Below are 15,677 nucleotides of genomic sequence, written 5' to 3'. Positions count from 1 at the left end.
TATCAAGAAAAGAAAGAAAGGAAACTTTCAAAGTTTTTATTCCAAAATTTCAGTCATACAACAATTTGTATATATCAATAATAATTTAATAACATAACATGCAATAATTTAGCTCAATGCTGATCCATAAAAGTAAATAAAGTTTTTACAAAAATAAGCAGTTTTTCCTTCCTTATTTTTCTAAAAACCATTTAAAAACAGTTGTATAATAAAAGTCAATATGTATAACAACAATTCAGATAGTTTGGTACAAAAATGTCATTTATATATATTTAAGATCATTTTTAAAAGAAATGACATAGCATTAAAAAGAAACCCTATATTAAATATTTTATAAAAAAATGATTAGCAAAATATTGTTGAAATTTTCGGTTGATGATTGAGATAAAAAGTTCTTTTAAAAAAACTATTCTCATGAAATTTTAAAGAAATTAAATATAGAGACATATGTATTAAAAAAAATTTTCTTTTAAAGTGATTTAAGAAAAACTATTAAAATTAATATAAAGCAATTATGTTTATAAAATTCATCCAAAATATGAAACATGTTTCACTCTCTTCAGAGTTAGTTAAATTGGATGAGTTCATTATTTTAAAGATTCTTTTTAATTTTGAATTGCAATAAAATAGCAAGTATTGCTCTTTGGCTTGTATTTTAATATATAAACTTTTAAACTGCACAAACAGGGAAATCCTTGATCCACAATCAAATTTTATATGCAACTACATACACAGAGGGCTTTCAGATTAATCAGAGTCCAAAATCACAGTGCAGTCATTTGACTATAAAACTACTGACTGTCATTTGATTTGGCAGAACATGAAACTCTTCCACCAAGAGATAGACTGGTCAGAAATATAATGATACAGAAACAATGAACTTATAACTGTGAACATAATTTCTAGGCTAAAAAATATAACAACCAGAATCACAGAAATATAAGTATATAATTTATCAGATCTTCTAATATACCAAATTAATTCTAACCAATCTGCTTAAAATAGTTGTAATTTATAACAAAGGAAACTACATTGTTATATCTATGAAAAAGTGATAGAAATGTATGTTTTAAGTAAAGAAAAATGAAAAAATACTCGTATAAACCTTATCATCTATATTTTGGGTACATACAAAAAGCTTTTAAAGGAAAATGTTTTATCAGTATTTGAAGCGAATATAGGAATGTATATTATCTACATAATGGAAAAACCTTTTACAATATACACACTTCCAGTATACAATTTATCACAGTAAAATAGGTGGACAAAGTGTAAGTAATATAATCACAGAATTCGTTATAGAATATATATCCAAAATACATATTTATGTCATTCAATTATTTATAATGAGAAATAATTTATAAAAAAAATAGATACTATAACATTTGTTATTAACCAGTTCAATCAGACTTTGAATTTCATTATAAAATAAAAAGCAACATGTCATTGTTTTAACATAAAAAAAAAAGATTTATAATACTAAATCAGTTCCACCAGACTTCAAATGAATATGGTTAACAAACAGACAATGTATTTAACAGGTATATTGTTTATTCTAAAAAAGATGCAAGATGTATCAATTGATAGTGACAGAATAGTTCTAAATCAGAGCTTAAATTTCAGCCACAAAAAGAAAAATGGTTGTTTGATGAAATAAAATAAGAGATATATATGGAAAAATATAGAAAATTAGAGCATTAATGAATGTAAATTATTAGCACTTTAGTTTGGATATATTCATTTTGATAAAAAGAAAACGGTTTTCATAAGTAATATTTAGCAAGAAAATTATTCCACTATAATTAAAATTATTCAACATAAAAAGAAAATTTCAACATTAATAAACATCACGTACATGTAAAAAAATATCACTTGTATTAATTACTTTCTATCATAAAATGGATACATTTCATTTTTGTATGCATCTATCACCTTGTTTTTCTTTTTTTGAAAATGTTATTATTCAAGTGCTGGTTTAGGAAGCTCTGCTCTAAATAAAACATGGAAACATTCTAACCAATAAGATTTGGTTTAAAACTACAGAAATGAACCTTCTTTCACTCAACCCAACTTCAAAAAAATATCTAAAGCCTAGAGTTTAGAAAATGCAAAATAATCAACAATATCATATTACTAAAATACTAATTAACAATTTGTATTTTCAGGATTTCGTCATTTCAGTAATAACAATTTTAGATACAAAACCAACTAACATAGCAAACACAACTGTAACAATGGTACCATGAGTCATTCCAAAACCATATACCTAAAAGATAAAGGACAAACTGTAAGAAAAGTTATTTGGTAAAAATCAAAGAAAAACAGCAACAACAACAACAAAAACTGATTTTTAGAAGCCAAAATAATTTATAATAAGAAACTGAATTCTTCAGCATACAAATAAGAGTACGTTTTTGAAAACCGTTTTTAATTTTTTTGCTATGGGTACAGCAGTTTTTTTTAACTTTTTTTTTCAGTGAATAAATAAAAAGACAGTGACTTTTTCAAGAGTCACCAGCCTTTTATTTTTGCAACAGAACATTTTGTTTTCATTTTTTCTTCAGACACAGTGATTAGTTTGTTTATTTTCCAATATTTGTTGGTGTCATATTCTCATCCTAATCCTACTTCAACATAATAAATTTTTAAAAATAATGTTAAGGTTTAGGTATCAAATAAAGTTACAACAATTTTTAAGATTTATTTTTTAATTATTCATTTTTTAATAGTACAAATATTTCAATGCCAAAACAAATTAACATGGTATTATAATAATTTCAAAGTACTTTATTATAAAAATTACTATTGAGATACTGTGTGATTACTTATTGTGATTGTGTATTGTATGTGATATTACTTATTGTGATTGTGTGTGACAATCTGAGTGGAAAAAAAATTTCTAAGAAAATCTTGTACCTGCTTCACAAAGGGAGAGTTTTACAGGTTAGGCCCAAATATACAGATATAATTTCATATCAGCTACATCAAGCCTACAATGGTTAACATTTCTGTGTATACACATAAAATGAAAATATTCTTTCCATAAGTTCTGAATTAGTGAAATGTTTTAGATAATTTTTCAGTTTTCCAAAAAATTACTTGTTCTGAATAGCACACTGCACTAAAGGCTGGAAATGCCTGATATATATGAATGATTTCAATAGCATAAATTAATGTTTTATCTCATAAAACAGTTCCAATTTAAGCCAAAGTCAATAAGAGCAATATTAATTAATAAGAGCAGAAAACTCTTTATTATTAAACAAAACAGTTTTTTTAGATGCAAATAGTTTCAAATTGAAAATAGCATGAGTTAAATTTATATATGTGGCATTAAATATGATGCCCTTTTCAGCAAATTATTCAAAAATTTTAAAAAATTAAATTTTACATTTCTTTATGTGTGCATGATAAGAATTAATAATAATATAATGTGTTTATACAATGAATACAATAAAAATATTTATTAATATATCGTAATCAATAAGAAAAATAATATTTTTTTTTTAGATTCTGATCAGCAATTTGAGAAAAATATAATTATAAAAAAATCTTCATACACATATCATGATGATAACTCATTATTTAAAAAAATATTATGAACATATTTTATATAAAATTTGACAATGATAAATTCATTTATTTAATGTGTTCATCTATAATTTAATATGATAAGAATTAATCTATTTATACATTAATAGCAATTAAAAGAATATAGTTTTTGATCTAAAAATGCATAAAGGTCATAATAAAGAAATGTAAACGATAAATAAAGGATATATATAAAAAAAGAAAAATTTAAAATTATTTTACATATGTAAATGCATGTAAATATAAAAAAAACAGTTATTTTATTAGATTAATTAATTAATTTAAAAATATTTAAGGCAAGAATTGTTAAAAGAAAATAAATGTAAGAAATGAAAAATATAGCACTAATTTAAATAACATACCGACATCTGAAGAGGATTTAATGCCATATACTGAAGTGGTTTAATACGCTGTTCTGTCGGATATATGCACTAAAACAGATACACAAAAATATATTTATTATAAACTTACATAGAGATTGATTAAGACATTCTCACATAAAGGTAGAACAAAACAATTGTTAAACAGTAAAGCAATAGTTTTTAAAATTCAATAACAAAATTATGTTATAATATGTAATCATTAATATAGGAAATACATTATTTTATTTTTAAAAAATCTAGTTATTTTATGATGTAACAGATCAAATTAAAGTGTGAAATTTTCTTGTATTCCATAGTACTGTAAATCATTTCATTGCATAATGATCTACACCCTATTAAGTATGAAATAATCTACATAATTCCTCCTACTTGACAGTACCAGCTATTATATTGCAAAATAACAAGATGATTTTTAAGTAATGCTTTTAATTCAAAAACTCAAAATATTTTGTGTAAAATACAACATTAACAAAAAATGTATTCATTTTAGAAATAATATTCTATGCAATTTCAAGAGTCATTTTATTAATCTTAAGGGAGAAATGATTTTTATTGCATCATTACATAACATTTTGTAGATGTATAATTCAGTTAAACTGCTTGTTTTATGCTTTAAATGTCTAACATTCATTAATTAAAATGAACAACTAATTATTTCATATAATAGCAAGTCAAAGTTTAGAATATATTAATTGGTCTGGCTTATAATCCAGATTCCATTTGATAAAATAACGACGGACCAGGGTTGCCTTTTTCTAAATTATTTATTGACATCACACAAGACAACACAAAACATTAATATAGATGACAATAAATTTTGTTATTGTGGGTTTCGATTCATACTTTAGCATTGTGATTACCCACATCAGTTATTGCCGAAATCCTGACGGCGTCTCCCCGGGTTTCCCCTTGTTTACACTCGTGATCACATGACCGGTTGGGAGCGCGCATGCGTCAACATTAATTACACATGTTTATAGACTTGATTATTTCATAAAACAGCTAGGTGTTCCAAGAAATTATTTAGCTGTACATTTTAACAGTGACATAAACAAAAACTACGGAAAATGTTGTAATTGCAATGTAAACCACTTTTGGCAAAATAAACATTTTAAACAATGCATTTCATTTATATTTCTGAATAATTAAATCTTAAATTTTAAAAAAGAACTTTCATCATAATAAATTATGTACATAAATAAAAATTATTTAAAAATTAAACTGAAATATTAAAATATTATCAATATTTTAAAGCTGAATTATAATTAAACATTAAAATGAGTTCGCTTTTTAACAAATTCAATTACAATTATTTATTATAATCATGTAAATATCACAAAAACAATAATATTTATTATGACACATGCATACTTAAACTAAGACATTGTAATAAATGAAAATCTAGTAAAAAGATATGCATCAAATTAAAATAAAAATTGAAAAAATAGCTGAAGAATAATTCAGGGTAAGCATTAATTTTAATGCATTAAATAACAATTGAAAGAAATATTTTGTAAAAATGAAACTGATACCACTGAAATAATAAAATTTTGACTTACAAGGTAGTATTAAATAAATGTTTATTACTAATTAAATAAATATTTAATTAACTTTCATACTTTGAAAAGTTGACAAAATTGCTTTGCTAGTGTCAAAGAATAAATGTGTAAAGTTTGGTTGAAATTGGCCTGTTCTTATGTGGAACGCACATAGTCACAATGACTTATTTATATTAAGATAAGAAAAATTAATCGCACCTGGTGCTACATATTACTGGTTTGAACATCTCGCACATTACAAGCATTAAAAGAACAAAGTAGCAGAAATTATAATTTGGATATGACACAGGCTTGGAGCAAAAGGAAAAAAAAGTCCAACGGAAACAGATATAAACAAAATAAGCATCATGATTAAATGATCAATAAATTAAGAGATTTATACAAAAAGTGATTGAGATATTAAAAATACAAAAAAGTTATTGCATAAAAGAAAATTTATTTATTTCCTTAACAATAAAATTCACTTCCAAAAATGCTGAAAACTTGAGTTTCTGCAAAAATCTATCATGTCTGATAATTTGAAAAATTCTATTCTAAATTATTCAAAACAATAACTAACTTACACGTAATACTCTCTGGCTTTCAAAATTAACTTCTGCAATAGCCGTGGATAAAACAACCATCATGATCAATGGAAGAGCAAATTGTAAAATGTCATAAATGGTGGCAGGATGTCCTAACCAGTGAACTAGATAAGTTGAGCATCGTAATAACACCAATGATACAAAACTCGCATACCACCTTTGAAGTGCATACGAAGAAAATCGTAAGCGGCACTGAAATAAAAAGGAACATCAGAATATGAACTAAAAAATATAACCTGTAAAGGAAATTATGTCAATTTTAACTGAACTAATAAAAAAATTATTATTTAAGAAAAAATAAAGCAAATATTAAATTATATATATATTTCATTTAAATTCCTTACTTTCTTATTACTATAATCAAGTTTGTAAGTGAAACATAATAAAAATGCAACATAATATGATAGTTTATAAAACTGATGAGATATATATTATGATTTCATAGTAGAATAAATAAGATAAACTCATTTATAATATTTTTGCAATTAAAAATTATGAATGTTTCAAAAGATCAGGTAAAGCAGAAGTTCAAATAAACAGTTTTAGCAATAAACATTTCCACAAAGTAATGTAAATGAGTTCAAGTAAGTAAAAATTATAAAAATACTCCAATTTCAAATTTGTTTGCCACCATCTGTTCAAAAAATATGTTGTTTACATAATAATCCATATAATAATAGTTGGTAAAGGTTTATCCATCATATTAACATTATTAATTTTGTTACATATTATCCAGTTATTTAATATGCAAATTATATGTTATATACTAGATATAAATAAAAACAAGAATTAATTATTTTTAGTAGCTCTAAAACTTTAATTAAAATTGCTTCTTAAAAAGTACCAATACATATGAAATATTTAAAAATGTATTATTTTAATGTTGCAAAAAAAAAAAAAAAAAAAAAAAAAAATCTGTAAAAGACTGATAAAAAAATTGTAAAAGTTACATGGATTCCAAAATTAAACACAGCTTAAAACTGTAATATACTCACATTTAATTTCCAAAAATGATGCATTAATTCAGCATTAGACATGGTATGGGGAGTAGTAGCAGTATCTTCAGGCATAGTTTTGCTAGCTTTAATTACTCTATGAACTGGTATAAAAGCTTTATCCTGAAATAAATATTTTTATCAACATATTTCAAAAATTAAAAAATCAAAAACAAAATAATAAGCTAAATAAGTAAAATCATTTTATAGAAAATGTCTTTAATTCTAACATATAACCAATAAATTGGAAATAATAACTTACTGGTATTACTTACTGTATATTAATTTCATACTCAATAAATATATCAAGTAAATATAAAGTACTTATCACTCTTTAAATCATTTAATAAAGGCTGAAATTAAATTGCAATGCAATTTAGTACCTAAATAAATTTTAAAATATACTTAAAATGCATTTACGTATGTAGAATTATTAATGTATAGATAATTTTATTAACTTAACAATTACATATGAATATTATACATTTATATTCCTGAAATATCAGTATCCATTCTACAAAAACTAAGCATTCTTCAAAAAATGAAACATTCTTTTGTTTGTGTTATAAAAAGGTCAATTGGGTGGCAATGATTCCCTAAAAAATGAAAAATAACTTTCCTAATTTGTCATGAGATACATTATTATTGTCCCAATAGTAATGCAGATCAATAAAGATACCCCTCCCACATCATTCTACCTTTTCAATTCCAACAAATTTTGAAAAACTGTCTTTACTGAATATATTTCTTTGCTTTAATGTATAAATATAATTATATTTTATCTCCTTTTCAAGCCATTAGGAGAAAAAATGGCCTTTTTAAAACTTCTGTGAAGGTATTTATTCCTTTTTACTCTCATTATATAAAAACACATCCATCTGGCATCCTTAAATTACAAAAGAACAATACCATCTATGGAATTACTGCAAAACAAAAAATTTCTACCTATATTCTTACTATTGCAGTATTAGTACTACAGTAAGAAAAAGATTAAAGTGTAATTAGATATTTCAAGATTAAGCTCTAATGAAAGATGCAACGTTGATTATCCAATCATCAGCAGCATTTCTTACTGATATAATACATGTAACATAATATCAACAAATTATTGAAGAATAAATATTACCAGGGAATTCTAACTAGTTACATAGCTTCAAATATTATTCAAAATTTTTTAAAAATATTTATTGTTAACTAAATATATAAGTGAAATAATTTTTTAAAAAATCACACAACACAATTTTGTTGATCAAATAAATTAACATTATTTGTTGAGCATTTTTTCATTAAATAGGTTCAATACTTAGGTTTTTCTCAAATCATCCTAGCTCAGTTTAGTATCATAACAAACTTCCATATTCCTTTTTGTTATGAGAAGCAAATTCAGATTTTGTATACATGCTGGAATAAATTTTAATTTTTGTTTTTTTCCTAACCTCCTTTTCCTCCCTAACCATACTAAAAATAATTTCTTCATCCACACTGTTATGAGCGAAGATCTGGGAAAAGAGTGTTTTCAGTGTATTTTGTTATTTTCCATAATTTTCATTATATATCCATAATTCTGTTGTTTTTACCTAATTTCCATAGCAAGTATGAAATTTTTAAAGCGGTTGAAGGGTAACGAAGATGCATGAATAAAGGAAAATATTGAAAAAAGAAATTCTGAATGTTCTTGCCACTTTTTATCACACATATGTTTAAAAAATTGTGAAGAATTCTATAAAATGGAATGGCAAAATGAATACAACACATAAACATGCACAGCTTCAATACCTCTCGAAAATAATTCCATTCAAATTCTGAAACAGAAGATTGATCCTCAGCAACAGCATCAACATTGTCTGTTATGGGAGCAAACAAGACACTTATTTCTCCTTGTTGATTGACATTTCTAATGTTTGGTGCAGAAACTCTCATCCTAGGATTAATATCTTTTTTCGATACAGACATTGAGTGACGAGTCTTTGGTTGATAACTTGTATATTCTTCATCATTTTCATCCTCTGCAATCCATAATGATTCTGTGGAAATAATAATAATTTAAAAAAAAAATTATATTTTAAAAAGTATGAAGGAGTAGAGGAAAAAAGTATGAATTGAAAGAGAGATACAATTAAAAGTGAATATCAAGCATTCTCCTTTTTTTTTTTTTAATACCTACAACATTAAAGTTTTATTACTTATATTTGATTTTGGAAGAAGTAAAGTAACTTTTCCATTGCTGTAGAAAATTTAGAAAAATATTTGTGAGGCAGTTCTCTACTTTTACTGGACATCTAATGAATTATATGTTTGCTATCCACAATTAATTCATATGAAAGCAAGTTTATAAATTCATTAGTATTTATTAAGTATGTAAGATAAATCTATGATTTTCTAGAAAAATCAAATATTATTCAATACTCTTAAGAGCCACATAAATTTAAGAAGAGAGATCAAAATACTAATTTATGTCTGGCTCAGTAAAGAATCTATTCTAAAAATATCATTTACAACGTGAATGTGAAATTAGAGCCAATTTATGCTGTCAAAAAGGATCAGAACATTGATTAATGATCGGATCTGAATTACAAGCTAATAAATGAAAAACCTTTTTCAGAAATCTAATTTAAAGAATAGGATATATTTATGTCTATAAAAAGATTTCAAATTGTGAAGATATTCAAAATAAAAATATTACTATTGCATCAGCTCAAATTAACTTATCATGCATATATAAAATCTGCAGTTTAATATAATCACTTTGGAACCTAAGAGTTAATTTCATTATTAAGAATTATTATTACTAAGAATTAATTAATTGCATTTTTATCACATCAAAGGGAGAAAAACTTTTTTACTTAAGAGTTATTTATAATTTATTTTAAAAATAAAAATTACAGAATTTCATTAATTTTTATTTGTTGATAGATATTCTCTCAAAAGTTTATTTATATAACATCTGTATTCATATTGCTTTTGAAAATATATTGAACTATGCTGTAAGCTGAATGTTAAAATATTGAGTGCTGTCTCATTTTGGTGATTGTTGAAGGATCTTCTTCAGCACATTCACCTTTACTGGATTAATCAATATTTATTAAATGGTACAGGATTTAGAAGATGAAGATTTCTCTTATTTGGTAGATTTGGATTGTTCTCGTCAACAAACATCCACTCTTCACAATCTGCTTTAGCATATCTTTAGAAGGATCAATAACAATGATTAAAAAAAAAAAAAAAACAATGTTTCACAGAAGCCTCCATAAGTGAAGTAATTACTGATTTTGCCTGCTGATATCTATTCCAGAACTTGTTAAGAGGTGCAACCCAAAGATATAATTTTTTAATCAAGTCATTCACACTAATATCTTCATTACTTTCAAAATTGTCTAAAACTCCGGTTCATATTTCATACCAGTTGCATGCCTTAAGGCATAAATTATTCCTGGATCACAAGGTTATATTATGGATGTTGTATTGCCTGTCAAAAATATATCAAAGTGTTTGAGTGATATATTTAAATTGTGGGTTATGTAGTTATTTATCAGAAGTAGAATTCTGTGAGTGGATTGGTTGTCCAACTTCATCAAACATTAATTCCTAGTGGATACCACCTCAGCAGAGTTATTTGCAAAGATGTCATTTGGATGCTTTTTTATGCTTTTGAAACAAGAAGCTTTCTGCCTTTACTACTACTAAAATTGCATTTCCTTGTCAACCATGCCAACACAATGTAGAAAAATTACATTCTTCTTTCAAATGTTTAACCTTTTGCATTACACCTTTAAAAGGATAAAAGTTTAATAATTCAGCTCAATTTTATATGCCTTTGTATACATCCTTTGAGGTATAAGATACAATGAGTTCTACCATTCTTTTTCAATCTATTGATTCAATGTTGCTACATCAGCAGGCTTTTGTTCCCTCCGAATCTATTTGAAAACAACATTCTCCCATTTTCTCCAGCAATTAAACCATCCAGTTGTAACAAATTCTTTTGACCCATTTTCAATCAAATCTTCTTCCTTTTTGGTGCATTAGTGGGCTGTTGATTTAAGTGTCATGCTTCATACATTTTTAAACCAAATTGTCAGAGATTTTTCAATTTTTCTGTCTTTGCCATATCTGCTTGATATACAATTTATGTTTTTTAGCTCTTTTTACTTTTATAATAAATCTTTACCAATTTTTGAACTTTAGGAAGAAGCTGTGAAATTTGCGACTGTGCCACAGTATAGCATTGATTCATTTTAGGTAAATTTTGATACATGTTGTGAATTTCTATTCAGTCTTTAACACTCAAACCAGTTCTCATTTTATCTTTTTTTGCATTTGTAATTCAATCAGAGACAAAAGTTGATTATGATTTTTCAAGATCTGGCAGTGCAACTGTTCTTTTAAACCACTCTAATCCAGACAAAAGAAAATGAAATCCATCCCTGCTTTTAAAGCAGAGATGATGAAAAATCCCCCACCCCAATTCTTGGTACACTGTGTGATGATAAAAGAACCCAGATAGAGAGAGAAATTCACAAAAGTCAATCATTAACACTGATTGAAGAAGAAGGATTGGTAAATTTTCTGATTCAAAATACACAGCATAAAATAATGTAGTGATCAGACTAAAGAATATTTTCATGTGATTGAATATATTAATTAGGAGCCAGAGGTTTTTGATAATATACAGTGAATGATAAAATTAATCATGGTTACATTAAGTGGCTTTTGCAGTATATAAAATATAGTTATTTATAAAACACAATAAATTATTTAATAAATGTCAGAATGCATAAATTATTCAAAATTATAATAATGTAAAGTATACCTTCTAATAACTGAAATTGTATTTCTATTATAATTTTTAATACTTCAAAATTATCTTTCGCAATCTATAACCTACTGTCAATAAATTCTTAATAGTAAAAATTAGCTTACAAATAGTGAAAACAACATCAAATTAAAAAAAAATTATAAAATTTCTAATTAACTATACTAATGTATAGTCAATCTGTATTTTCATATTTAAAAAAAATAAATAAAATAATTTTTAAAAATATATTTATCTAGTGAATTAAAAAATAAAATATTATAAGCATATTCTTAGTAAAATAATTACCTTGCCATATATCATCCTGGTTAAAAGGTAAAAAATGCTGAGTAAAGGATAGATGGTGATCAATTAATGAAGCATCATATTCAATTTCTTTAATGAATCGTCTAATACCTAAAAATGGTTTTAAAAAATATATTTTGATTCAAAAAAGTATGCATATACATAAAAGTTTTAAAGTTAAAAAATATAAATAACAATATAGACTATATTTAGTATAAAATCAAAGATATATAGATATATATATGTGTGCATGAAGATCTGCGAGAATTTTCCAGCAAAAATATTCAAAATTATAAAGTAGATTCATCTAAAAATTTAAATTTTATATATATATATATATATGCATACATGTATTAATGCAGTGAAATATAAAATTGAAATTGTGTAAAATTCAAGTGGTTCTGAAGTTGTGTTCAGTTTAGGTAAAAATATCAATAGAAAATCAAGAACTTTTTATTTGAAAATACAATCAAAATAGATATAAATCATAATGACAATAACAAGAATAAAGATAAAAAAAAAAAAAAAACTCACCTATAGTATGAGTTCTGCAGACAGACATAAAAATAAATGATACAAGAGCATGCCAAACTAGAGTAAACACTGAAAAGAAAATACTGGATACACTCATGATTTGACAAACAATATCATCTAAGTCGATCTTTGCACAATATGGGTCTGAAAACCATGATAAACTTTCAACAACATTAGCAATTGTGAAAAAAAATCCTAAAATAAATACTAGCAAAGCTCCATTCATCTTAAAAACAGTTCTTGTATGCATTCTAATGTCTTTTAAGAATCTTGGATGCAAAAAAAGACGACTACTCAAATCTTTACAATAATATCCAAACCCACACCAAAAGTAAACAAGTAAGATACTAATGGATCCTCCTGGGATATCTCTTGGTGTATTAGGAGAAATAATATCATATACAACAAACCAAGTGTAAGACATAGCATAAGTAAGAGCTCCAGCAAAAGTCAAACCATGTAAAAATGTTCCTAATATAGGTTTAGATTCTGGTTTTAATGGAATTCCATGAGATCTTGCTATGAGATACCAAGCCCAATAAGGTAGATGTCTTGACTGTCTGATTTTTGCATCAGTATTTCTGTGCTTGACATTAGCACTGGTATTTTCAATAAATGATTTCACATTTTGGTCCTCTGATTCTGCTTCATAAAAGCGTGAAGTCATAGAGGCACTTCGCTGACTTTTTCTGAAACAAAAGAATTTAACTATTAAACCCAGAATTTATATGAAAAAATTTCATGCAATCAAGAATGCTGTATAAAATAATATTTTGATCAATACCTATAATTCTGATTTTTTTAAATAAAATATTTTATTAAAAGAAGATATTACTTTAAAGAAAATAATATTTTCTGTCTAACTAGTTTTTTAAAAGGGTTAAAAATTAAGTATATTCAAAAATTATTTTAAATTTTGAAATAAAATAAGTGGATATTTTTTAAAAATTTAATTTGATACATTAAACTAACACTATAATTTGATGTTCCATTATATTTTATTAAAAAAATGTGATCTATAATTTTGAATTGTGGTTGGACAATGAGTTTCACATTTAAATACACACATAGATTTAAACTCTAAGCTTTTAGCATCCATATGAAAACATTTTTAGTTCATAAGGGCCAAATCAAAATGTTTCAAACACCTACAGATATTTTTCAGTGTTATTAAGACTCTCTCCCTTTCTTCCAAAGTCAAAAATCTGCCACCCACTATTGTTACTTAACCCTTTCTAGGGCCGTGGGAAGTATGCTTCCCACCAAATTTATCAATATTTGTATGAAATTATGTAGGTTGGCATAAGTTCCGATACATTTTTTTTAGAAAGACAGAAACTTTAATTCTTTATCTCCCACAAAATGATGTGTCTTGATTTGTACTTAATTATTAATTAAGCAAATTAATTAATTAATCAAATTAAATTTATTTAATAAGCTAAATTAATCCCTTTTCTTATTCTAATTTCAAGCCTCAAAATATTTTAACATAATATAACTAGAAAAAAATGGCCCTTTAAATTAAGTACAATGAGTATATGCTGGAATTTTAGCATATTATTCACATATCAAATTAAACTTGATTCAAAGTAATTAAAACAGGGTTAAAATATTAATAAAGACAATTTTATAAAAATCTATTCAATATATCAACCTCATATAATGTAAATCAATGCTTATAACAATATATTATGTATAAAGCATTAAAAAGAGAATTAAATTAGAATCACATACAGTAAATTGGATACTTAAACATAAAATAATGTTCCTCAAAGTAAAATTCAAGGAAAGCAATGATTTTTTACCCACACAAGAAAATATTTATTTCTTTTTTTAATTAGATCCTATTTATAAAATAAAAAAGCTCAAAAAGAAATTTAAATAAAAAAAAATGTTAAGAAATTTTTAAAAAAATCTTAATCTATTAGCAGTAATATGAAGCTATCTAATTTATAGACCATATTGCTGCTACAAGTTAAGTTTAAATATTGAAAACGACCTAATAAAAATAGAATTCAAATAGTCTTTAACTTGCCTTTAAGAATACAAATGATACTTAACAGAATAGAGGTACAATGTAATCTTATCTCAAGAAACTGATTAATGCATGTACAAATTAAACAAAGAGGCCATAATCTTAATTCTTACCTACATAACAGAGAAGAATCATATTCATTGCAGCAAAAAAAGTTAAAACAAAGTTCATAATTTGCTTGAAATTCTTGAAAAATTTCAAATTTTATCTGTCATTTATTAAAGAGCCTCTTAAGAATGATTGCTTACATATTATTATATGCAAATAACAATATTAATAACATATATTAAACTTACGGAGAATGTGATGCCATCTCTAAAGGTACATCATCTGTGATTATTTCATCCTACGTGAGAGAAAATATCTAAGTTAACGAATTATAAAAGTATTTTCAAAAAGCCTATATTAAATCCGAGGTGATTTTTAAACAACTTATTAATAAAGGTTTAAATTGAATAAAAACAACAACAAAAGTTGATAAAAAAATCATGTATTAAAACTTTATGTACTTGTTTAGTAGAATAAAATTAATAAAAAATATATTATGATGCTTCATATGAAAGCTTAAGCTGATAACTAGGGAGGAATGAATGAATTTCGCGGGTACAACCACGCAATCAAAATGAACACCCCATTTAAAGTCAAGATTACAAAGAGTAGTATATACCATGACTGATAAAATTCCAAATCCAGCTGAAGAGTCACAAGATTAAAGCTTATGCATTGCACAATCCCGTATCATAATCAATGTACCCGAGAAACCGAAATGAATAAGAGAAACGTAAACAAACATTTGTTGTGTCAGGCAGTCTGCTTCCAACAGATGAATGAGCAGTTAGATCAAACAAGTGATTTAAGCATCTGTTCATGCGCATGCGTAAACGAACTCACTCGGTAC

General features: G+C 25.2%; 1 protein-coding gene across 2 annotated transcripts; it reads right to left on the bottom strand.

Moving 5' to 3' along the window:
- Positions 1-264: 264 nt before the first annotated feature.
- LOC129969585 (uncharacterized) lies at positions 265-15,594 on the bottom strand. 2 transcript variants are annotated; one of them, XM_056084219.1, is made up of 9 exons: positions 15,447-15,594; positions 15,076-15,125; positions 12,745-13,433; positions 12,214-12,321; positions 8,889-9,136; positions 7,113-7,235; positions 6,097-6,309; positions 3,954-4,022; positions 265-2,266 (listed from the first exon to the last, which is right to left on the bottom strand). In XM_056084219.1, the coding sequence occupies exons 1-9, from the start codon at positions 15,447-15,449 to the stop codon at positions 2,162-2,164; spliced, it is 1,608 nt and encodes a 535-aa protein (XP_055940194.1). In that variant the 5' UTR covers positions 15,450-15,594; the 3' UTR covers positions 265-2,161. The 2 variants fall into 2 exon arrangements, with proteins under 2 accessions (XP_055940194.1, XP_055940195.1); XM_056084220.1 differs by lacking the exon at positions 15,447-15,594 and adding an exon at positions 15,289-15,425.
- Between the last annotated feature and the right edge of the window lie 83 nt (positions 15,595-15,677).

The sequence above is a fragment of the Argiope bruennichi genome, chromosome 5, assembly GCF_947563725.1.
Source record: "Argiope bruennichi chromosome 5, qqArgBrue1.1, whole genome shotgun sequence".
NCBI classification, from domain to species: domain Eukaryota; kingdom Metazoa; phylum Arthropoda; class Arachnida; order Araneae; family Araneidae; genus Argiope; species Argiope bruennichi.
The sequence above is the reverse complement of the archived record's forward strand: the minus strand, read 5'-3'. Positions and strand labels throughout refer to the sequence as shown.

Bases quoted from the DNA above. Each gene is read 5' to 3' on its own strand.
- LOC129969585 (XM_056084219.1), bottom strand. The intron at 12,322-12,744 runs GTGAGTTTTTTT...AACCATTTTTAG, and splicing joins CTGCAGAACTCATACTATAG to GTATTAGACGATTCATTAAA. The intron at 6,310-7,112 runs GTGAGTATATTA...TTTTTATTTCAG, and splicing joins ATCATTTTTGGAAATTAAAT to TGCCGCTTACGATTTTCTTC.